General features: G+C 46.7%; 1 protein-coding gene across 8 annotated transcripts in view; it reads right to left on the bottom strand.

Moving 5' to 3' along the window:
• The window catches only part of COL26A1 (collagen type XXVI alpha 1 chain), a 172,119-nt gene that overhangs the window by 9,119 nt on the left and 138,723 nt on the right, over nt 1–24,277 (bottom strand). For all 8 annotated transcript variants that reach the window (XM_057410751.1, XM_057410752.1, XM_057410745.1 and 5 more), the window contains 7 exons: nt 17,754–17,907; nt 14,867–14,911; nt 11,645–11,761; nt 10,354–10,506; nt 5,006–5,098; nt 3,517–3,578; nt 1,162–1,224 (listed from right to left, as the gene is read on the bottom strand). In XM_057410751.1, coding sequence (XP_057266734.1) covers nt 1,162–1,224; nt 3,517–3,578; nt 5,006–5,098; nt 10,354–10,506; nt 11,645–11,761; nt 14,867–14,911; nt 17,754–17,907 — 687 coding nt within the window. The remainder of the gene's footprint in view (nt 1–1,161; nt 1,225–3,516; nt 3,579–5,005; nt 5,099–10,353; nt 10,507–11,644; nt 11,762–14,866; nt 14,912–17,753; nt 17,908–24,277) is intronic.

The following is a 24,277-nucleotide window of genomic DNA, read 5'->3' as shown; positions in this document are numbered from 1 at the left end:
CACAGTTTAAGTCTGTTGCTGGTTATTCGCCTGAACTTGGGAAGCCATCAAATTGGATTTGTCCGTCTTACCTCTTGCAGACTTCCCTGTGTCATTTGGATTGGAAGAGTGAGCAGAGATGAAGAAAAGGAGACGCTGCCATAGGGGAAAAGTGTGTAATCTACAGCCACCCATTTACAGGTGGTGACGTCCTTGTTCACCTCCAGCTATGAGACAGTGAAAGTGGCCCTGGAAAAGGGAACTATTTTCCTACAGCTGTGGCACAAGGTTGTGTCAGCGCAGCCACCACAGAGACAGCCATCATTTTAGAGGTACTAACCAGTATTTTACACCTTATCTTTCTTCCTTTGACTCTTCTACGCACTAGGGTCTTGGTGATTGCCACAGTCCATCTGTGCCCAATTTTACATTGCTGAACAATCCTCCACTAGGTACTACATTCTTAAATGATTTTATGCTCCTAGTGTCATTCAGAGGAGATCTCAAAGACCATGGCCTTTTGGAGAGCAAGCTGACCAGAAGCAGCTGGAAGTCCAAATGCCATTTTGAAACACCGCCGGTGCTGGACTGGGAAGCTGACACATATACACATTTGTTAGATTTTGATCTGGTGTTTCCTAAACTTCACTAGTTTGGAAATAACATTCAAACAGCCTTTTTTTATATGCTTAGTTATTAGCACTTGACAACCCATCAAGAACTCAGGTATAACACATAAAGATATTAACAACATGAATTCAATATTCCAAATGTATTAAGAACATCATTTGACCTGGGGAATGGCTTTGGTTCAGGAAAAGTCTGATGAGCATTTTATGCCTTACTGCCCCAGAAAAAAAGAGTTCAGTTAGACCACTCAAAATACTCCACAGTAAAAGAGCTGTGGTTGGTAGAACAAAGTTGGTCTGCACAAGCCTTTAAATACCAGGTATTTGGTACCTGAATCTCTTTAGAGAACACCAGACTTTACAAGCAATTCAACCCTTTATCTGTACAGTAAACCCTCATCTTCTTTCTTGCAGAAGACCTAGAAACTCTACTATCTATCATTCATGGCTGCAGTCCCACAGAATCTGAAAGACCTCTGTTGAATATAACCTGATATATTATAACATCACCCCAGATGTGGCTGGGAACGTCTCTGTGTCTGTAAAACCTTACTCTCTCTCCTCGGTCTCCTTTGGAGCCCTTTGGTCCAGGTTGTCCTGGAGAGCCTGGTAAGCCCTAGAAGAGATGCAGAACAAGAAGGAATTACTTTCTACTGTGTATCCTTTGAGTAGGTGTAGTGAAGACATTTCACAGTGATCCTCACCTCCTGCAAATCTCAGACACCCATTAAGCAATTGGGCTGGATTCTCTTTTACCCTCAAGCAAAACCAGTGGAAGCTCTGTTCACAGATAGCCTGAGCCCTGTAGTTCCTGCATATCCCTCTGTTTGAGGCTTTGAATGCACTGCAGGCTACTGATGGAACATATTTTAGGGATCAGTATGACAGGATAGTTCCTGTTCTCAGTTACCAAGAAGAAATGAATACACAGCTAGTACGGTTAGCTTAAAAATCCCCACTACTTTCCCCCTCTTCATAATCACCTCAGTGGGTAGCATGCACAGGCACACATACCTGGAAAGTAATTGGATTGTGCAGTGAAAATTATTTTGAAGCTGTTCACTCACCCTAATAAACAATTTTCAAATTAAGCCCAATCTCTACTAATAATTTTGCTCCCTGGGTTGAACAAATCTATACCCCAGCCACCAGTGGGGAACAAGGGCACAGTCTCCAGATTTCTACTGATTGAACTGCTTTGCAGAAATCGATCCAACTTCTTAACTTATCCACCCGCTGTAAACCAGCCAGGGAGAGAACAATATTGTTTGTTTATATCCAGCACATCAGCTCCCCACGACCGCAGGCAAGATGTGACTTGCACATTACCTTGGAGGCTGCAGCAATGAGACCGCTGCTCTGCTCCAGAGCACTGGTGATTTGAGCCAACCTGCTTAACAGCCCCCCGAAACCCCCACCTCCGAAGAAATGGGCTTTCTAGGCAGAGCCACGAGGAGCCTCGACATCTGGTAAGTGGCCCAACAGGGTTGGACAGAAGTGTTTTACAGGTCTAAAGGAGAGCATTCTCCCAGTTTCAGCTGCTCACCATTACCATGCTGCTCCTTGCCTCAGCTCCACCACCAAGCTGCAAAGTGACCTGGCCTCCAGCTTCACTACATCTCCCCTGGGACCACAACAAATTCAGGAACTCAGGCCTGGTTTAGGAAGTTAATGAGGACTGCTACATGAGGTAGGGCACAAACCAGACTTAGCTCTATGTCAAACATGCAGCATGAACAGAGCTTAAGTGTCCATAAGCATCCTTTGCTCTTGGCAGCTCTCAGCAGTGACTTTCAGGGCCACTCAAGAAGACTGAATTCCACATGCTGAATTGTAAAATATAAAAGATTTAGAATGTGTGCTGCATGTGCAACAGCCAGACTCTACTGGAGAACCTATTTATGGATTGTGAATTACCTTCTATTTAATCACGTCAAACTGCATCTGTCATTTTGCTGCCAAATTTCCCACTGTGTTCATCTCTATCTGGAGTTTCTCATCGTTCTCCAGAGCATTCCCTAACTGAAATGGTTCTGCTACACTGGCAAACTTTCACTAACCTGTTCGCTGTTGCTTCTTCAAAATGATTAATAAATACCTAGTACAAATCTCCTTTCTCTATTTTCAGCAATTCCAACCCCCTTCTTACCGGGATCTAAGTCACATCCCTCTGCTAAGTTACTTAAGCTCTTCACTTTTCTCTCCTTAGTCATGTTAGATTCCTTTGAAATACTTGATGTAACTGGTTTACCTCCACAATAAGTAACACTCTTCCCAAAACTGGAGTCCTTTTGTATCAGCCAACCACAGCTTGGAGTAGCTTGGCAGTTCCTTTCCATTTAACCAGCTTTTTCCCTTTGCCCTTCTACCATGAATTCTTTTGAGTGAGTTTAGCACCCTCCATTATTATCTCCCCTCTCCACAATTTTTGTATTGATAAATAATCAAACTGAGGGGAATTTGTGATATTTTTCTTGAAAAGAAAGTGCTATTTCTGAAAAAGGAGGCTCAACAGATTCACTTTGGTGAATTCCCATTGATGCATTTTTGCTCCCTCTCTGTATTCCACAGGAAATGCAGTATGTTTCTATCACTGTGTTAGTAAAGCCCATGTCAGATCCTTTGCATCAACTCAGGCCACAGTGAAATGGTTTGACACAGAAACAGTAATATGTGTTGTTATGATCAAGGGAGCATCTAAGCATCTAGAAAGTGCAACCATTTCAACCTCTCAACACAATTCAGAATAGAAAAAAGGTATTAAAATAACAGAATTTCATGGGGAAAAAACATCAGATCTAAGACTTATAACCTACTCTCTCTCCCTTTGTACAATGAGATGTTTTTCACCCAGCCCCTGACTTCTGCCCCTTCAGCCACTCTGTCCCAAAGCGCTAAAGCACCTTACTTGTGATCCAGGGGCTCCGACAGGTCCTGGTGGCCCTTTGGGTCCTGATGCTCCTGGTGGCCCTGGTGGGAATCATAATTTGAGACAATTTTAAGGAGACTTAGAAGGAAGGACTTTAAATTCCAAACAGATGCACTTCCTTTCATTGTTCTGCTTCATCTCTCAATGGGCAAGAGCCATTCATCGATTACACGATTACAGCATTCACACACTGGATTGTTAGATACCCACATCCTGATACAACATACCCCTGTGCCCTAGGGAAGACATTAGAGCTCTGGGAGGCAAAAAGGGTGAAAACAGGAAGGATGTTTGTAACACGCTTCATTTTCATTGTTTAAAATGACAGCTTTTAAACTAGGTGCATGAAACAGCTACATCAGAGCAAGATACTGAAGCTGGTGTTTCTGGAACAGCCTTGTAGGTGGCACGGGAAGTCCACAAGCCTGCTCTGGTCTGTCTCTCTGGTAGTGTCAGAAAGCTGATGATGACCATGAAAGGGACAGCATGAGAGGCTGACTGTGGCAAAGCCAAGCTCTCTTTTATTCTTTGCTCACTCCACTGGCCACAAATCCTTTTCAGGTCTGCACCACAGAAAAGCCTGTTTCTAGGGTGAGTTAAACGCTGTCTAAACCAGGTCAAGTTGTTCTGCACAGTCACTTAACAGATCCATCCTGTTAGAATTCTGAAAAATAATTATATCTCCACAGTAGCTGTTAAATTACACCTGCAAGACAGGGTATTTGCTTAGTCTGAACTTAGCAATAGTCCTCTCTGCTTTAGTTGTCACAACCCTTGAGATGAAACAATGTGGACATTACACACAAAGTGCAGCTGAATCAGCCTCGATCCTTAATGCACCATACAAATGCTTAAGTCAAAGAATAAAAGAATTGCAGGATAAATTAAAGGCCCTCAGAATGAAAGGAAAAGCCTTTTCTGCAACTAATGGGAGTTCACTCCTAAATATGCATCATACAGGGAAGTGCTGATGTCTGCAGGAATACTATCATTTAAGCCACCCATCAGCACAGAGAAACAGACTTGCCACTGAATTTTCATCCCAGATTCTGATTCTCTTATACTGGTGAAAATCTGGAGTAGCTCAAACCAGCTCCAGAGTTCTGCACACACATCACAGCAGCTGGGCAGATCCTGCTCAGTGGAGCTCTACAGCAACAGGACAGGATTGCAGCAGTGGTGAGAACTCTGCTCTCATAAAGGAATTCACAGGACAGCCCATTCTTAAAGACAGTCTTTAATTATTCCCTTCTCAGGGTATCTCCTGCTAAAGGTAGAACTATCTGCCACTATCAGCAGATAAGAAACCTGCTTACTTCTTGCCACCCTTCCCAGTCCTGGACCCACTGCTCTCCTGTCCTTCAAGTGGGGACCACTTGATTTCCCTGCAGGCATCCCACAGACCTCTCAGTTTCTTTTGCTCATCTTCCCCATCATTACAGCCTTGCAGCTCAATTGAGTTTATTACCTGGTGGCCCAACAGGGCCTGGGGCTCCCCGTGGTCCTGGCAGGCCAGCCATGATGGTGTCGATGACGGTGGAGGCCAGCTGGGGTTCTCCATCTGTGTCAAAGAGCAGCGCAGTGAGTGTTGAGCTGCCCAGTCACAGCAGGCAGGACTTCTCTCCAAAATCCTTTGGCGCCTGTTGCTGGCCAAGGGCAGGCAGTGCAAAATCAGGGCTCTGGAGCAATCGCCTTTTGCTTTCTAAGGCTGTGTCCCCTGGACCTGCAGAGATGCTCATCTCACCTCTGATAACCCCAAGGAAGTCCTTTCTGTTAAAAAAAATGGTGTTCCTGCACACCTATATCATCCTACCTTTGAAATGCCAAAGCACATCTGGCTCCCCGAGCAAACATGGACCTGGAGCTCTCTCTTGCCTGGCATCAGTGAATTGCTGAGCCAAGCTGGCCAGTCCAGCACATCCCCACCAACCCAGCGAGCTCACCCTCGGGATGGAAGGTATCGTGAGGTGCAAGGATGCAGGAAAGCCTGGGCAGAGGGACAGCCCGGGCAGAGGGTGTGCTCTGCTCCCTCCACACACTCAGGGAACTCTCCTGCCATTGAGGATTATTTCAGGTGTTCAACTGGCCAGCTTGTGCAGAACCCCTGATTTCTGGGGAACGGATGGAAATGGGAGTGGAGCAGCGAAGGGGAAGCCATCAGCAGGAATTGGAGGAATTCTGTGCTTTTACACATCTTTCTCAGTCCTCTCCAGCTGCAATGAAAAATCAGCATCCTGTAGCTGTCCTCATCTTCCCTCATCTTTAACCCAACAGGCTTACCTCTTCAGCTGGGAACTGAATAGAAAAAAAACACAACTATGTATAAAAAAGCAAACCTTATCAGTCACTGCAATTCCAAAACCATATTCAACAACCCCATTCCCTATGGACCTGTACTATACCATACTAGTTAGCAATCTGTGGGGGCACCTGCATGGCAGCATCTTTCATTTGAACATCCCACAACACTATTGACAGCTGTGAAAACGTGGGGGCAAAAATTCCATGACCAAAGACAACAATATCACAAAGCAGGGAAGGCAACCCCCATGTCCTAGTGTTACTAAGGCATGCAATCCACTGTCCTGACCAGTGCTGTAGGACCAACAACATATTCCCTGTTGCATTTAACGTGGATGAAGATGTTGGCTCCTTGTCACTGGCACACCAAACCCTCTGAAAAGTCAATTTTCCATAGCTGGAGGCCACAATGCAGGAAGAATTACTCTGCAGAGTTCAGCCCAAAGGACATAAGGTAAAACCTCTGGAAATGTTAGCAGACACATTATGAAGCCTCTTCAACTTCTGGAGTGTTGGCAGTGATGGAGAGGACTTTCAAGCTCGTTGTTTGAAAGCAGATCCTAGGCAAAACTGAGAAATCTCTTTAACTGCCAAGGATGACAGTACATCTCTGGGATGCCTTCCCGGCAGCAGAACAGCACAAGACCTAACCCAGATCCCTCCGAGAACCAAAGCCTGAATGTGAACAGGTCTTTATTTGAGTATTGCTTCTAACCCCATCCATCTTCCCTTCTTCACAGCCCTGAAACTAAACAACTGAGGCTGTTTTTATGTTCAGAAGGAAAGGTACCCAAGTGAAGTGTGTAATCTAATTAATGTTTTATTTGACCATGTCAAAATCCATCACAGCTGGGGAGCAAGATGAAATTGGGAAATGAGCATCAAACAGCAGTGAAGGCATTAACAGTTGCAGAGCCTTTTGTTTTTAGAGAAAAAGTGGTCAACAAAATCAAACGCACATTCACTGATGGGGGGAGAGGATGTGCTGCAGATAACCAGGATTTCATTACTGCTGGAGGTAAGTCAGGGATAAAGACTGGGGTTACAAAACATTCCAGCTAAGTGGGACGTTATTGCAACGACAGTCACACCCACAAACCCACCCATCCTGACATTTGTCTTTAGTTATTTATGGAAGGTGATTCCATAACTGTGACACAGAGGAGAGCTCTGCTCAACAGCCCTTGAGCTCAGTAGCTCCTGATTTGGCCTCTGCAGCACCAGGAGTACGGACATGCAGGATACCTACAGCAGCTCCTTTCTCGCCTGCCTGGGCAGGCAACGCTCAGATCACGATTACCTTCCCTGATGGGCTCTGAATGAAACATACTGTGAATGAAAAGGGATTGAAGTGTGTTAAAACACAACCCTCATGTTTTTTAAGGAGCTTTCTCCATAATCCTATAAAGCAGCAGGAAGAACCTGTATTTCCTTATAAACTCCCCTCTCCTTATAAACAGGAGGACACTCTGAGGCTCTCTGCAGGTGGAGGCTTTACAGCAGCCACAAAATAGCTCCAGAAAACAAATGGTAGCAGGAGTCTTCCCTTGTCAACCATCTCCTGCTGACTCGGGCTCAAACACTAGATTTTGTTTCAGTGCTTCTGGAGGTACCAAAGCAGGAGGCAGACAAGTGCCTGCCTCATTTGGGAAGCCCCTGATGTGCCATTTGCTCCAGGAGCTTTCCAACTCCTAGCCAAGAGGAAGCACACAGCCAGTCTGACCTGGTCAGACACTAGCACCGGCTTTCTCTGGGAAAGGGCATAAACATCCTGCAAAGGGGAAGCCTGAAACAGCACAGAAATGCCTTGAATGATGCAGTGAAACCTGCCCAGAGTGTCAAGGCATTGCAGAGGCATGAACATAAACAGCTTTGAAAGCAGTGGGTATGGTTTTCCAAATCAAGTACCTTTCACTTCATCCTCTCCTTTGCCTTTGCTTCCTCTGCTCTATTCATCCTTCCTCAGGAAGGACTACGCATGGCAGCGGGCACTGGGATGTCACTGCACAACCTCTGTTCAACACCCCTTTCACCAATGACCTGCTGGGCACACAGGCAAGCCTGCTGTGACTTGGTTCCCCCTGCTCTCCCTGCAAAACAGGCTAATGTTATCTCGCATGCCCTTTGCAAACTGAAATCTTTTGAGATGTAAGAAAATGTGGCCCTCAGAGTGAAAGTTGTGTTCTTTTCTTTTACTTTTCCCTAAATACCCTTAGTTTTAGCACAAGAAAGAGCACTCTACACCACACACCTGATCCATGCATTTTGAAGTGGCAGCAAGTGATCTTCGTAGCAGCAGCCTCAGCAACGGCATGTGGCAGTTTAGCTTCTGGCCTATGTTTGATGTTTCTGACTAAGGGATAAATCCCCTGTTACAGGCTTGATTTGTTGGGACAGGATGGAAATGAAGTAATCCTGTCTTCATTTCTTTCTGCTACCTGATCTGGAGGGAGACAACTGGGACCAATTCCTTTACCACAGCACAGTGAAACTGTGAGAAAATATGATCTGTCTTCCTGCTTTTGGCTTCTGGCTGCTGGTAAACACTGCCAACAGGAGCTTGCGATTAATAAAGGCACATGCAATAACCATGTTCAGGCAGAACCAAACACTGTACTACTAATAATGTGATACAGCTTTCTCACATCTCCATGAGTGCACATGCCCGTTACCAGGAATATGCTTCCCTCTGCTGTCAGCAGCTGGAATCTTGTGTTTATAGTTTTCAGATGTGCTCCATTCAAAATAAATAAATACATTTAAGAAAATCCTGCCCAGAATTTACAAGGCTCTTTATGGGTTGGAGGGATCAGCTTTCCACCAGCCTGCAGCAGGCAGAATCAGCCAACACAAGCAAAACGGTACATTTTGTAAGAAAATGGTCTTGATACTGCTGTAACTTTACCATGACCACACAGGTAACTTACACTTGCACTGAGATTTGGACTAAGAAAAGCTTTTAAACAAGAAAAATTGTTAGGAAGTTTTTGGGCTCCTTCTGCAAACTAAGAAATCCACCACAGCTATGGAGGAGAAGTACAGGGCTGCCCAGCGATGGAACAGTCACCATCTACTCACTGTCCTCAGGTCCATGTGGGAGCCTGCTGCTGCCCAGCACTGGCAGAGTTAATACAGATATTTATCCACTTCCCATTTGGGGACAATACAGAGTTGACCCTTGTCACACATCAGCTGCTGATCAATGCCTTTTACGCTTTAATTTATCCACTACTTTGCAAGAAAGAGTTTAATTTAAAGGGTGGCTGGAGGGAGAGGGCAGCAGCAATACCCAAACCATCCTTAAGGATCCTTTGGAATTAAAGGTAGGATGCAGAATGGCACTACTTGATACGATCCTGTAAGGCAGTGAGGTGACAACTTCCTTGTCACAAGGCGTGAGCGCAGCAGATCAATCTACATTTTGTTAAAACCTTAGTACTGAACCACAATTCATTTCATCCTGCCCCAGGAACTGAATGTGAAATGGAGCTGTTAAAATCCTTCCCAAATTAAAAATACATCTGTTCACTTTCGGGAAAAGGAGCCTGGAAAGCAGAGTGGGAGGAAGGGAAAGGAGAGCCCTAGAAAACTGTCAGATATAGGGAGACTTCCTGATCCTTGGCTGTTACTAATACAGCTGAGCTTTGAAGCTGGACATGAGCAGAAGAGCTGGGAAAGAGGCACAGCTGAAGTCTGGGGAAGTTGGGATGGGAGACCCAACTGAGTTGGGGTTCCAGGAGTTTACAAGCCAAGGGGAGACACAGCTGAGCTCTGCTTTACCACATTATTAGATCCCAGCTACACAACACTGGACCAGAAGAATCCAGCCCAAATCTGAGAGCATTCAGATAAAAGTGCACAATGTGCCTCTTCTAGAAAGCCTTTTCCTGCCATGCACAACCCAAGTTAAATAAATAAACAAGTTAAATCCCCATAGGCTGCAAGAAACCCTCACACTCCAGTGACAGGGAAGGGATAGATCACCATCTTTCAAGGGCTTTCGAGTCTATAACTCTGTGGTTTGTGTGATGTGGGATAACACCAATGAACCAGAAATGCAGGTGGAAGACACATCTGTGGGGCAAAGAAACTGCCATTTCACTGAACCAGCACCTAACTGGCCAGACTGTCCTCTACCCATTTGTGTCTCACATCATGCTACCTGAGCTGTCAGTTCACTAGAGACCCTCTGCACAGCAGCTACGCATGATGGAAGCTTAAAGGACACCAAGTCACCTGCTCAAAGGTATGATGAACCCAGAAAACCAGGCACAGGGAACTGGTTTTAGAAGAGCAGTGACTCAGTTCCTTGTTCTGGAGAGGTGAATTCCTCCAGCTTCTAAGTCTTACGTGTTCCATCTTGAACATGAACTTCCAAGAGTGCCACGCCATGGTGGGAGACTGTTGAGGGCAGTCTCCTGGGAGGAAGGTGGGAGGAAGAGCTGAGCCTTCAGGAGGAAGTGCCTGCCCCCTCTGCTGGTGTACCAGGAAAAAAAAGGAATTGAGAAGACTTACTTTCTTTTTCAGCTGTGGGCTGGAGCGAGTAGAGAACTCCTTGTTGGAAGGTAAGAGGGAGGCTTGGGGTGGCTGGTGGCCCCGGAGGACCGGGGGGACCTGGGATCCCTGTTTCTCCTGGCAGTCCTCTCGGTCCTTGAGGTCCCAACAGCCCTGTGCAGAGGCAGGAGAGGATGTGTTAGTGCATTTCAAAATGTGATGATGATGCTACCACATAAAAAGGCAGTAAGACAACGGATTTCTGTCCTGAACTGTAACTGTGGGAGTTAGGGGATGTGGGGGGAAAGAGGAACAGCCTCCCAGTTTTCCATTGCTTGCCTTTAGCATCTTCCTCTGCAAAGCAGATTAGCTTTACTTGGCTTAAAGGTGCTGCAGAGCTCAACTCCTGAAAGGGCAGAATCTCCCCCCTCCCTTAGGCTGAGAAAGAAGCTAAAGGCAGTGAGGAGTAAAATCAAGCGCCGCTCTTTCCCTTCGCCTCCAGTACACCTGTGTGTCACCTCACTGCCAGGAAAGCACAGGGAGAACAATGGAAACCCCGTCAGCCCAGCAGCAGGCTGGTTCTGCTTCCTGTGGGGCTGGAAGGCTCTCGCTGCAAACTGAGAAACCAAAAGGCAGACACATCCTTGGCCAGACTTTACCCGTTGACAGGTTGCCAGAAAACACCAAAAAGCATTCAGGGCCACGCTCACATTGAAGGCGTGCTCCAAGGTTCAGAGCTTTCCTGAGCTCAGATGTACAAGACACAGCCTTTCAGACACACAGAAAGCACAGAGCCTGAGCTCTGGCACCTATTGTGTAGTATCACCCTCAGCAATAGGTTTAGGCACATTTTGGGGGTGAAGGAAGTCTCCCAGCTTGGCCTTGTAACCTTTTTCCTTAACATACAAAAGCATCATTCGACATCCTGGCATCTGCCAGCTTGACACAAATAGTGGAGAAAAAGGGAGTTCAAACAGGCACACAGTGACAAAGTTAAACAGGGAATGCTCTTCAAAGATCAGAGACTGGTTTTTATGGGGAAACATGATCCTGGCTCTGCAGCTTTTGGGACAAGCTCTCTCCAGCTCCACAGGAAACCCCAGGGACTGTCATTGCTCTTGCAGGTGGTTGCCCACTCTGAGAGCTGCTGGTTAATTTCAGTACCCAGGGGACTCCTTGGAAGGGATTCAATACCAACTGGAGATGTTCAACACCTTGTGTGTCCAGCCTTGTATACCTCTTGTCACAGGTAACGTGTATAAAGTGAAACATCTCTCATCATGGCAGCACTGTCCCCTCCTCCAGGACTTACCTGGTGGCCCTGCTGGGCCCCTCTCACCAGGTTGTCCCTTCTCTCCTTTTGGTCCTGGTGGTCCTGGAAGACCAGTTGGTCCAACTGGGCCTGGAGGTCCAACCTGTCCCGGCAGCCCTGAACGCATTCACAAAGGAAATTAGTTGGAGGTTAGGACACTGCTGAGCTCAGAAGGTCTTCAGCAACCTCGAAACCAGAGAGACTCAAAGACGCAAGGGTGAGAAATGCAGCTTTGCACAGACAAGGGGGTGCTGTTGACAAGTGCTGGCTGGTGCGTAGGGTAGAAGAGCCAGGCTGGACCTTGCTTCTCCTCTTCTTCCTCCAGTCTTTAATGAAACAAGCAGGTCCCCACACACAAGGCCCACCCCAAACAGCCAGCAGGATGTGGCACATCCAGCTTGGATGGGCTGCTCAAAGCTAAACTGAGCCACACTGTCCCCTTCCCAAGGTCAGGGTGGCTCTGGACAGGGTCTGGCTGGTCCCTCAAGCGCTCCTTTGCGAGCTTCCTCCAGCTCCACGTGTCAGCTCCACAGGAGTGCCAATGCAGTTAAATACACAAAACATCTTTGCAAAAGGAAATCAAACCCCTTCTCCCCCTCGCTCCATACAAACCACCCAGAGATTCTGCATCAAAGACGTTTCCCTGTTTTCAGCTGATTTCATTCATCTAACAAGTGCACCATGCTGTGCACAAGCATTTTTTGTTCCACACTAACATTAATGCACCCACACTACTGAACTAACTAGATGTTATTAATTTATATCAAAGAATAGGGTGCTGAGCAGCCCCATCTGGAAGTACCAGTAACAATAATTACAGCCCAGCAGGATGCTTCTTGGCAAGTCCACTCAGTCCCCCAGTAAGGTGCAGGCAGTGTTTGTAATAGAAAAGTGACTATTTCTAATGACATGAAATAAAATCTTCCTGTTGGTTTCTTTAGACCAGCAAAATAATAACAACACTTGGCAATTTGGAGAGTGTTTTTCAGAAAACCACTGAGTCCTTGGCTCACAAAAGTAGTAGCTGCTTTGGAAGATAAACACTGCAAACATTAGGGAAGCCTTTAATACCTTAGAGAGGTGGGCGAGTTAGCCTGTCTACTCAGATTAAGTAGTTAATGGTTACAATAAAGGCATTATATATATACTGTCAGAGCCAAGAGAGTCAGAGGTTCCTGGTTTCTGGGCTACCAAAGGACTTTGAGAGCATGGGCAGATGTAAGCTACAAAGCCCGAGGGAAATCTGTCTGAGTGCAGTTCAGTGCACTCAGGTTTCCAGTTTTAGTCTGTACATCACACATAAGCATAACCCAGCAGAGTGCAAGTTAAGGTTTAATAACTCTTAAGCAAAGTCCTTCCCCTTCCCTCGTATCAAAAGAGGTTCTGGACTCTCCAAACACAGCAGCAGGAGAACCTGCTGCATGTAGGGGGTAAAGACTGGACAGGAATAGAGGAAGAGAAGGTCAACTGACCCCTTCACAGCTGGAACCAAAGCAACCAGGGTGACATAACAAAAATCGAGGCTCACAGGGTTTGCAACTCCAGCATTTAGATCCAGTTCCACTGTAGGTGTGGGACAGCCCCATGGGCACAAACCCTGTCCCTCCAGATTATCCATCCAAACTCTCTGCATGTCTCAGAACACAGCAGTAACCCCCAGTAACAGATGAAAGATTCTACTTCTCTCTTTCTTTCTTTTGCTGTTCTGGAGAGATATCCAAACTATTTTTGCTTACACAAATGAAATCCATCCATCTCTAAGCCATGGTGGAACTGGGCAGAGTGAAGAAATGGAACTTTCCAAAGGCTTTGCGTGGAAGCATGTGTCTGTACTTTTGTTTCATTGAGCCATCAGTAAAGATGTGATCTGGGTACTGAACAAGGAATTAAGGTAAGGTTTTAATTTGGATCAATTTGCTTATCCACAGGAGACAAACTGCAGACTTGCCTGTGAATAGATGGGCTCCTATAATGGATATCACCTGACAGCGGATGCTGCGCTTGGCAAGCTCAGGCAGATGATCAGGAGCCCATTTCAGAGAGCAAGAGCATTGCAAACAGCTCCCCCCCCCGCCCAAAGCTCCCTACAACACATCTGAAGCTTTACTGCAGCAAGTCCTTTCCAGCATGGATGAAAGAATAGCAGAAACACTGTCCTGCAACCACACACCGTCCTGCTCAGTGTGGCTCAAAACATCTCCTTGCTTGTATAAATCAGCCTCAATCCTTCAGTTCAAGCGTTGTAACTCAGCGCTCAGAACTTCTGCAGACCAAGAGCAATCACTTGCTGCCAGCATCCTCAATCACGCTGCTGCAGTGGAGCTTTAAAGAAACTGGCACTTGCTTCCCTGAAGGTGGAAAGTGCTCAAGGAAAGGCTGGGAGAAGCAGCACCGAGTAATGTGTCAGGCAAATGATCATACTGGTGACAAACGGTGTTACCAGCATCAAAGAGACAAGTGCAAAAGGAAGAAGAAAGAGAGGATTCACAGGGAAGAGGGGAGGGAAATGAACAGGCCAAATCTTCAGCTGCCATAGATCAGCTCTGCTGCAGTGACATCGTTCTCAGAGCGCTGATGCCCATGGCATGTATTTACCTTCCAAAAATATGAAGCAAAAGGCCACAGGAAAAATAAATAACCCCCAAAAGGTAAAGGGCCAGTATTCTACTGCTGGAGACCAAATGTGACATGAAGGGACCCGATTTTCTTCCTGGCCTTCATTAACCTGCAACACACCATCTGTTCCCTTTCCTTCCCCGAGGTTTTCCGTGTACAGGAGCAGGGTATTCTCTGTTTCTATGGAGCTTGGCAAAACGATGCCCTGACTGTCACCAGCAGCAAATGGTGCCCCGGCAGGCAGCACCAGCATGATAACAACAGTGGTAGTGTCTCCCATCACTCAGCACATGCTCTGATCGCTCTCGCCACGTGCCCTCCAGTGAACTGCCCCTCACCAGGCAGCACTTCCCATACCCGGTGTGCTGGGGGAACTCCATGTCTCCAAGATGCTCAAGCTGGCATTTCACCCCTTCAACCAGAGCAGCCCATGAGCAGATAAACCCCAAAGAATAAACCCAGCCCCTCTGCATCCATGAGGCTCCGAATCATGGAGGACTCCTGGCCACAGGATCTCTCTGCTTTCTGGAACAACTCACGTACAGGACTGGGCATTAGGAACGCTTTGTGTTTTGAAAGGTGAAAGAGCAGAGCCCATTTACTTACCCTGTGGTATTAGCTGCTCCTGTGCACCTCTGTGTCCTTTAGGCTCTAGTTAAAAAGATCAGGGTAAAAAAAAACAACAACAAACAAAACAGATATGAAAAATTAGTTCTCTCGCTGCCAACTGGCTCAGCCACAGTGTGTATATAAATGTATGTGTATTTGCTTAATACTCAGTAGAATGTATCCTGTTGATTAACAAGCTGGTCAGAAAGTCCAGTGGTGCAGCTGTCTCAACAGCTCTGATTGCTTTTAAATGATTGTCTGTTCTCAGCCCTGTCATTCACAGAAGAAATCACTGCCCTAATAAGCAGTAGCAAGTTTTCCTGGAGCTCAGCCTGGAGAGGCAAGAGCCAACCCCGAGCTATAAGGTCATCCAGAAACACTCCCGCCATTTAAAGCATCTCAGTCTGTATCACCCATCTTTGTGTTAGGCACTTTATTTCCTCCAGTTGAGGAGCTCTGTGGCACACAAGCTAGGATTTGGATTTGCTTTGGCTGAAAAACTAGCAACAGGGCAAAAAAAGTGATACTTCACAACAAACCTGTGGGAAGGGGATGCGAGGGACCAAGTTTTAGCTTTCCACAGCCCCAAATCACACGGGACACTCTGGTTTGATTTCCACCTACTCTAATATCAACTTGTTGAAAGATGTGAGATCTGCAGCCTTGGTAAGTGAACCTGGGAGCAGCTCTGAGCAACATGTCACAGCACAGTGTTGAAATGATGCAAAACGGGCAGGGCCCCACCATCCTAAACCAACTGTGTGGAATTCCCTACATGTCAGCAAAACCCGCAGTACATTTTTTTGGCTATAAATATAAACTGGTGTGAGGAGGGAAAGAAGCCAAATGTGGCCCCCAATCCATGCAACATCCCCACAGCTCCTTAGCACAGCAAGCATTTGAAGTCCACAGAACTTGTGTAGGGGCTGCAGTAGCCCATCATGTCAATGAGCAACTTAACTGATTACTTCTAATTGCTGAGAGACACTGTCCTGACTTGAAACGGTCCAGTGCATTCCTGATTCCCAGTTATTACACCAGAATTGTTATCCCACACTAGGTTAAACAAATCAAGGCTAGAAAAACAAAAGGTACAGTGAGCAAGGACTACACCGGGCACATGGGCACAGCCTGGAAGTCTGGCTGACAGGACACTCATGTACAGCATCTTCATCTCCTGCTTTCTGGAGGGGATCACCTCACTGCAGGGTTGGAGGGTGCTGATAGCAGGCTATGGAGTCAGCCTGATGCAAGTGCTGCAGGAGGTCACTTCTGGTCTGCAGCATTGCCAAAAGCCTGGGTGAGCAGCATCCACTGCTCCTTGCTGAGCAGGAGGAGAGTATCATGTGTACAGAGCCTCTGAGAGGAGAGGGCTTTGAGTGGGACAGAGTCATCAGTGCTTTTGCTGGACTGACTTCAGTACAATCAAGTGCAGGTGCAGAGATACTGCGACAGCAAAAATAAATGACATGGAGAAGGCAGAATGAGCATATAATGGACACTGGGGAAACTGCTTTAATTCAGCTCCTGGCAGCTACCACTGTGGTTCTGAAAATACTCTGCAGAACATATTGTTAGTGAACCTCCCTCCATGTTGTGGCATCCTGTCAAATTATAAACATGGACCACATCTGGTCTATGTTGGTTGCTCCAAGTCTGCTGCAGTCATGAAGGGCTGCCATAATAAACTGCTAGGACTAAGAAAAGGAAGAAAAAAGCAAAGTAGGCCCTACAGAGGATAAAGAGCTAAAGAACTGCTCTGGGAGCAAGCACAGCAACTGACAGACAGGGCTTTGGAAGCAGAGAGCAGGGATCTTGCAAAGAGAATGCCACAGTCAAGGAAATTTGATGTGTGGGGATCTGTCTAGCCAAGTGGGCTCAGAGGGAGATTTGCTTCTAAGTGTATTTTTTTGTCATGCCACAAGAGGGATCATAAAACAGCCCATTGTTTTTATGGCAAATGTGAAAAATAGAACGCAGGCTGCAAGTGATGCTGCTATTCATGGGAATGATTCTTGTCCCAGTAAAAGCAAGAATTACCCCCACACCACTCCCAGACAGGGACACGCTGCATTCGGTGCTTGGTAGGTGACTATAAATCCTCCCCCGTGATCCTGATAGCTGTCTGGAGTTTGCTCAGGAATGTTTCTGTCTATCCAGACCTCAAAATCCACAGTTTTTGGGCTTAGAAACATGTACACTGAAACACACAGGCAGGCACAGTGGCCCTACTGAGGTTACCAGAAATCTGACTTTCTGGAGACCAGAACTGAGCTCTCAGTAGATGCTTGTGCCAACAGAAACTGAGGTTAGCGACAGGTTGTTAAAGTTGGCAAAATGGAGTTTAACATGTTAGTTTCTGAGCTTAGCTGCTTTCTTCCAGGAACTCTGTTGCTGCCTTAACTCAAGAAGGGGCAAGAGACACAGACAGAAAAGCACAAAGACCCTCTCCTCTCAAAGGATCCTCACTCCTGCAAGCAGCGGGAAGGGGCCCTAAGGACATCACATCCAGTTTGCTGCAGCTGGAAGGATGGTTCAAGGTGGGATATGGTTCAAGGTGGGATCAGAGGGCACTGAAATCCTCCCTTGTCCACGAGTCCACATAGGTGTTGGTGTGGGACTGCCTCTGCATTCACAGCTTGGCAGAGAAGAAGAGACAAGAAGCAATGAGAGGTGGAACTGGATGAGCTTTAAGGTCCCTTTCAACCCAAACCAGTCTGTGACTGTGACAGTGCAGAGGTAAGGAGCTGCCAGTGCTTCCCTCTAACTCCTCTCCCCCTGTGGCTTCCAATACTACAGCAGACTGACATGGCCTCCTTTCAGTTACCCTACAGGAATCATGTACGTAGGGTGGGTGATGCGGTGAAGAGCAGGTTAGGCTTACCAACAGATCCCACTGTTTTTCTCAGGACAGCCCCAGGATTCAGCAGGGGAAAGGCATCTGGTAGCAAATCATCATACCATGTGGCTGTCGTCCCAGTGATGGGCAGGTTGTTTTCCAATGGTGGGCTTCGCTCCACAGCCTCGAGCAGAAGGATCTATATTGGGGACATAGAGAAGGCAAACAAGGTCAGTGGGATGGATGGTTTCATACACGGTCTTACTCCTGAAGAGGTCTTGAAACTCCTCCCCTTGCCAGCAGGAGCTGTGAGCAACTGCGTCATGGACAGGGATTTGGTGTTAAAGCTTTACTGGTTTTCCAGAAAGCGGCAGTGATCAGGGTAGGAAGCTGCTGTGTTCAGTTGCAAGAGGATCCCACACACCCCCTCCTTGGAGAGGGCTTCACTGCTTCCAGATTCATCCTCGTGTGGGACTGGGCACTGTCCCTCTGACTGTCTCTCAGCACTTCACTGCTGGGTTATGTGTTCAAATCCAGAGTCATAAACTACTGAGAGCTGGTGCAAGGTGAAGGGCTGTGCCCTGGATATCCAGGTGCCTCAGAACAAGTACTGCTTGCAAGTCAAAGCACAAGTGCTGACCAAATTAAAGATGATGGAGAATATGAAGCTTTTAAAGATCTTGGGTGCTTTAACTTTGGGTTAAACAAACAAAAAGGCAGCTAATTCCCTCAAACAGCTCTACTTAGATATAACAGGATTTTATTAAACCTCACAATGGTTTCTGTACTTTGTAAACACACTACCTTCAAATAAATCCACAGCCCAGTGTGCATCCCTGAGCTATCCGGGCCATTTTCAACCCAAGCTCCTTGGCAAAGTAACCCCATTACATTACATTTACTGCTGTCCCTCAGGCTGCACTGCCGCGGGCACCGGTGGCCTGTATGAAACTGGAAGTTAGTCTTTAACATGGCTGCAAAAAACCTAAATGCCCACAAGAAGCAGAGGGCTGGGGAAGTGAAGCGCAGGGGAACGCTCACTGCGCTTTATACACAACATTGCTGGTTAAAGCTCTCACCAAATTAGGACTTTTAAAAGAAAGAGATACTTTCTCTTATAATCTAAATGCTTCATTTCTCTGCCTTCCCAGCCACTAAGCATGGGTGGCAAAACAAAGTGGTCCACAGAGTTCTTTCAAAAAGCCTAACCCATCGGAGCACTGATGGAATGCCAAGCCCATGTGCTCTGTTGCACAGGGGTTTTACCCCAATTGCTAGACAGAAGCCAGAGACTAAGGGCAGCACCCACTATGCCAGTGGCAGCAGCCGTGCCCGAGAAGCAGCAGCAACCCTGCCACTTACCTGGCAGCTGGCTCAATCCCTAGCAAAGCTGCTTGCTCAGGATGGCTGCAGGATGCCCATCAGGCAGAAGCAGGGCCGAGGTTTCCAGAACAAGAGTTTTGATCCAGGCATCCAGCATCTCCTGCAAAATCTGCTTTCTAAGCACAAAGGTACAGGGGGGGAAATTGAGGCGTGCAGCACTGTGGTTTGTTACAGCACTGTCTCTTCCTGTTTTGAAACCACCTAAGCAAATACTGATTTAGGGATAAGGGAAATAAAAGAGAATGTGGCTCAAACTTTCCACTAAATCCCTAGAAGTTTCAGCTTTTACATGCTGTGTTGTCTTTACATAATGAAGTCACATTGCAATTATAAGTGAGAGTGACTTGGCTCTGCTTGTTTGTTTTTTAACTTGCAATTATTACAAGGTTTATCACTTATTTATTACAAGAAATGGTGAGAGCCAGCATTGCAGCAGCGCCAGAAATGATCAACTTCCTGCAGAATGTACTGGCCTGACAGGGGTGAATCAGAAACTAATTAAACTGGGAGCTGGGTTAAGTGCGAGGGAACTGAACCTCAGCTGTTGCAAGCAAGCAAAGTTCTTCCTTTATTACAAGGATCTTTATTGATGGACCCAGAGCTTTGCTTTCAGAATAATAAGAAAGGAAAAAGGAATCAGGTCACAATGCTTTTATTCAATGGGCTTCCCTGATGCCAGGCAAGGAAGGAATGGGTTCAGTCTGGCTCGTGCACTTCTGTGCTTCTACCCAATGATTTATTTGTCAGACTTCCAAGGAATATGCCATCAGTTCAACAAACACTTAAGCGCGTGCCTTACCATAATCGTGCTCAATTCCCATTGACATGGGACTCAAGTGTGCATTGAAGACCTTTTCTGAATCGCTTTACACTGTTATATTATCCCCTTGCTTCCCCAGCAAAACATGTGGCTGTTGCCAAAGTATATTCAGCAAAGGAGGTAAAACTAATCCTGGAGGTGGCAAATTGGAGGAGCTAAAGCCAGAGCAGGGTTAGGATGCTCCTTCTGCAACGAAGGGACCGACAAGGGCTGTCCTGGACAGTGTTCTGCTGCAGCCCAGCAGCGTTGTGGGAAGAGGTGATATTAAATCCATAGCAGCAGTGGTCAGAGAGCAGCAAACCGCAGGGGTCCATGGCCCTCCCGGGTGGTGCAAGTGGCTCGAGCACAGCTCTGAAGGTTGCATCTGGGGTGGAACAGCTCCAAATCATTTTTATGGGCGATAATAAAAACGTGTTACCACATAATCAACACAAAACAGTGGCAACGGTTTCCTTTTCATTAAAACAACATGTTTTAAACGAGAGCTCTGCTGATAAAGGCTGTAAAAGATTTAAAGGCATGCATGGAATAACCCAGGATGCTTTTTCCTAAATGGACTATATATACTTAGGAGTCATTAAGGCTCAAACCATAGCAACAAGTTTATTTTCCCTGGGCACAAAATGATAGAGGTCAGGAAGTCTCAGACTTGAAATTGCTGAGAAATTCTAGTTATGATTAGGACTGAAGAGGTGCCCAAAAGAAATAAAGCAGAAAGAAGAGAGCTCTCATGTCCTTGAGCTCCACAGAGCCAAACTAAAGAAGGAAAAGCACAAAGGATTTAGTCCCATTCAGAATCTCAAACTCTTTCAACAAGAGTGTCCTCTCCTAAGCCTGCCCTGCACAAAGCACAGACGGAGTCCTTCCACGTTACTGCAATAGCACTGGAGCCATTCATCTACTTTGTCACGTTCTGTTTTTCTTAAGGCTGCCATTGCTGGAGTCAAGGGACTCGAGGAGAATTCCCACTTTCGTTAAACAAAAAAAGAAAATCTTTGGCCCTCTGAGTAAACTGCTGGAAAATGATCCCACAGAGGCTCACAGCCAGGAAGCAAATTAGCAAAACGTGCAACGTATTAAAGGCTCAGCCTTGGTAAATTCTAGTCAATAAGGTTGAGGTAGAGAGAGGGACAACACCAAGTGAAGAGGAACGTATGCTTTTGATTGGAAATCCTCATTGCAAGCAGTGCCCACCTCTGCTGCTATGACCACTTCCAATGCAAAAGTCATGCCTCCGGGAAGGATGGAGGCAGAAAACATCCTGACACCATCAGATAGATGAAGTATGTCTTCACGCCATGGGCAATGTCGGTCATGCCAGCAACCACAGCAGGTTCAGAGAGCTAGCTGGAGGGCAGATCTCTGCAGAAGACATGGAGACCTTCCCTCCGCAGCTTGTGCTGTGCTGCACAAGGTGAAAGATGGCCTCAACTCAGCGAAACACTCAGGCTTTTGTCTTTTTGCACATATGGAAGCATAAAGTCAAATCTGAGCCTAAATGGACATGCTGAACTAGAGCCTCTGGCAACAGAGGTCCCGCCGGCATGAGGGCTTGTCTCTGGTTTCCAGACCCCACCTCTCAGACGCAGCTGAACCGGGTCAGAAAGCTGGAAAGGACTGAAATGGGGCCACATCTCCTGCCAACACCGCAGCGGGAGACGGGCCCAGGGTAGGAGATGGCGTGTGAAGGCGAAGGGAAGGCGGGAGGGATGATGCACTGCCCTGGCCAAGGAGCTCGCAGGCCAGCGCCAGCGGTCACTGCCTGCACAACTCAGCCCGGGGCCCGCCGAGAGCCGCGCTCACCTCTGTACAGGGTCTGGCGCTTGCTCTTCTCCCGTGGCTCCAAGCCTGGCTCTTCACTGTGGGGCCCGCTCACGCGCAGGGCCCTCAGCAGGGACATTAGTGTTATGTGCCTGAAGCTCGGTCCCAGCTTACTCAACCCACCTCCCCCTTTTCTATTTGCCAGCATAAACTTTCTGAACTTCAGACACATACCACATTTCTTATGTCAGATCAAAAGCTCAGGCCAGGGACGATGGAAACAGGAGGAAGGTTTTCATCTTCTTGAGATGTTCAGTGTCAGAGGACTTTTTTTGGCTTGTAGTGGCTTTCAAGAACCCTATTTTGGTTGTTCCCACACATCAAAAGAAGATTTCACAAACACAGCCTCCTCCCATCATCTGTCCTCTGCTCACATTCCTGATGTCCTGTAACTAGTAGGTGCTAGAAACAAGGAAAGAACAGCCAGGCTTCCAAAGATTTCAAAACTGATAGAACAGGGTTCAGAATGCTTTTTCGTTGGATAAAAATCCATGGAAATGCAGGGGGAATCATTTGACACAATCCAGATGGATATTATTAATTAATAAACAGGGGATATCTGGTCTCTTGAAGCATTGATGGAATTAACTTCCTTCCATCCTTTTCTAAAGAGGAGGGAAAGAAACTGCATGAACCCAGCTCATCAGCTAAAAATTCCAGTGTAAAATAAGATTCCTTCAATCCTGTAAAGACGTAAGCTGATTAATAATGGTAATTGCATAACTTGTTGGACATATCTTTCTTTATAGCAAATTATTTGGCAAAATACAAGTTTTTAAATCATTCATCAAGACACAGCTAAACAGGGAGTTTCACAAAACCTGATGGAGAATGGTATCTCTCTTGTAGCAACATGAAACCTGTGAACCCAAGGCTCCAACGCAGATGCAATTGCTTGGTTTCAAAAGCCAAAATACATTCAGTAAGTGTCCACTAAAATCCGATGAACTGGGTGCCCAGAGAGAACCTCGGTGACTTCATCCTTACAACACCTTAGACGTTTGGCCAAAGGGGACAAGATAATTAGTGCATGGAGGAGTTTTGGCTATACTGATAAATGATGGAGGGAGCAATAGCTGATCTCATTGTAGTGACCCAATTTAGACCAAAAGGTAAGGTTTATGTCACCAGTTATTGCAAGGAAGACAGAAATGTGGACCAAAGGCTTCTACAAGTCCACAGGTTGCACAGTTCAAGCTCTTTCTGCAAAGGTATTTGGGGTTTTGTACAGTTTTATGGGATTTCCAAACTGGATGATGCAAAAAGTGCCCGTTTCATCAGCAGGTACCTTCTGGAGGGGAGTCAGAGCAGAGAAGACACAAAAGCACAGGCTAGCCTTCTAGTGCAGATAAACACAGGCAACACTGAGCAGATCATCAGCCCATGGAGGCTTTGCTTGAGAGCAGCAGTGAGGGACAGGCTGGCAGTGGTCCTACTGGGTCAACTGCATCCTGAGGCACCTGGGGAGCCTCTTGTATTGGTACACATTGGAGATTTACCTCTGCTGCTGTGAGCCCCCTGCAGCCTGCCATCACTGGCACCCCGAAGTGTTACAGCCAGGGAAAGAACCTAGATGTGGAAAGGATCCAGCAATCCTTCGATGCTGTGCTAAGAGCTCAAAGCAGCTCAGAGTGAAATCAGATTCCTCATCATTATTTTAAAACACCTGATAAAAATACATTGGGGTATAAGCTTCCACCATCAAAATCACATCATTTTTCTCTGCCCCATTTATTGCTTGTTACCTGCTGGGGTTGTAGCAGTGCTATGGACATGGAGCCATGCCAGACCAAGATGAACTCAGTCTGGACAAAGTAACATCTGTTCTCAGCAATGGTGTTGAGATCAGCTCTCTGCTTCTCACCAGGTGAGGAGCCCTCAGTTCTGGCTGATGTGCACGCCAGCCAGCTCAAACAGGCTGAGATGCCTTGTGTGCTCTCCTTCTTGCTGGGCTCCAAATGAAAAGCTGCAAGAAGAGAGGGGCGCAACTGAAAAGATAAGGGGCTTGGTTCCTTCCTGCTTCACCTTAGTATAAGCAAAAGTACTTTCCTGATGAAGCTCTACTGCTATTTCTCATTGATGATCAAGAAGAGGTTTGCATGTTTGGGCTTCAAACTGACAGAGGAGAGATTGAGATGAGCTCTTAGGCAGAAGCTCTTCCCTGTGAGGGTGCTGAGGCGCTGGCACAGGGTGCCCAGAGAAGCTGTGGCTGCCCCATCCCTGGCAGTGTTCAAGGCCAGGTTGGACACAGGGGCTTGGAGCAAGCTGCTCTAGTGGAAGGTGTCCCTGCCCGGGGCAGGGGTTGGAACTGGATGAGCTTTAAGGTCCCTTCCAACACAAACCAGGCTGGGATTCTATGAAAATTATTTCACTAAAAAACAAAGCTTGTAAACGATGTCCCCAGGTATTAAACACACCAGAAGCAGCTCCTAATGCAGACATAGGATTTGCTTGGCAAATTAAGTTGCATGCTACAGGAAAAGAGAATCTTTCAAAGTGATTTTACTAAAATATGAAATTTTTTAACCTAAAAATGCCAAACTTG

The sequence above is a fragment of the Pezoporus wallicus genome, unplaced genomic scaffold (genome assembly GCF_028554395.1).
Source record: "Pezoporus wallicus isolate ANWC-B61680 ecotype Strahan unplaced genomic scaffold, APGP_CSIRO_Pwel_v1 contig_8705, whole genome shotgun sequence".
Lineage (NCBI taxonomy): Eukaryota > Metazoa > Chordata > Aves > Psittaciformes > Psittacidae > Pezoporus > Pezoporus wallicus.
This window is presented reverse-complemented; position numbering and strand designations above follow the sequence as displayed.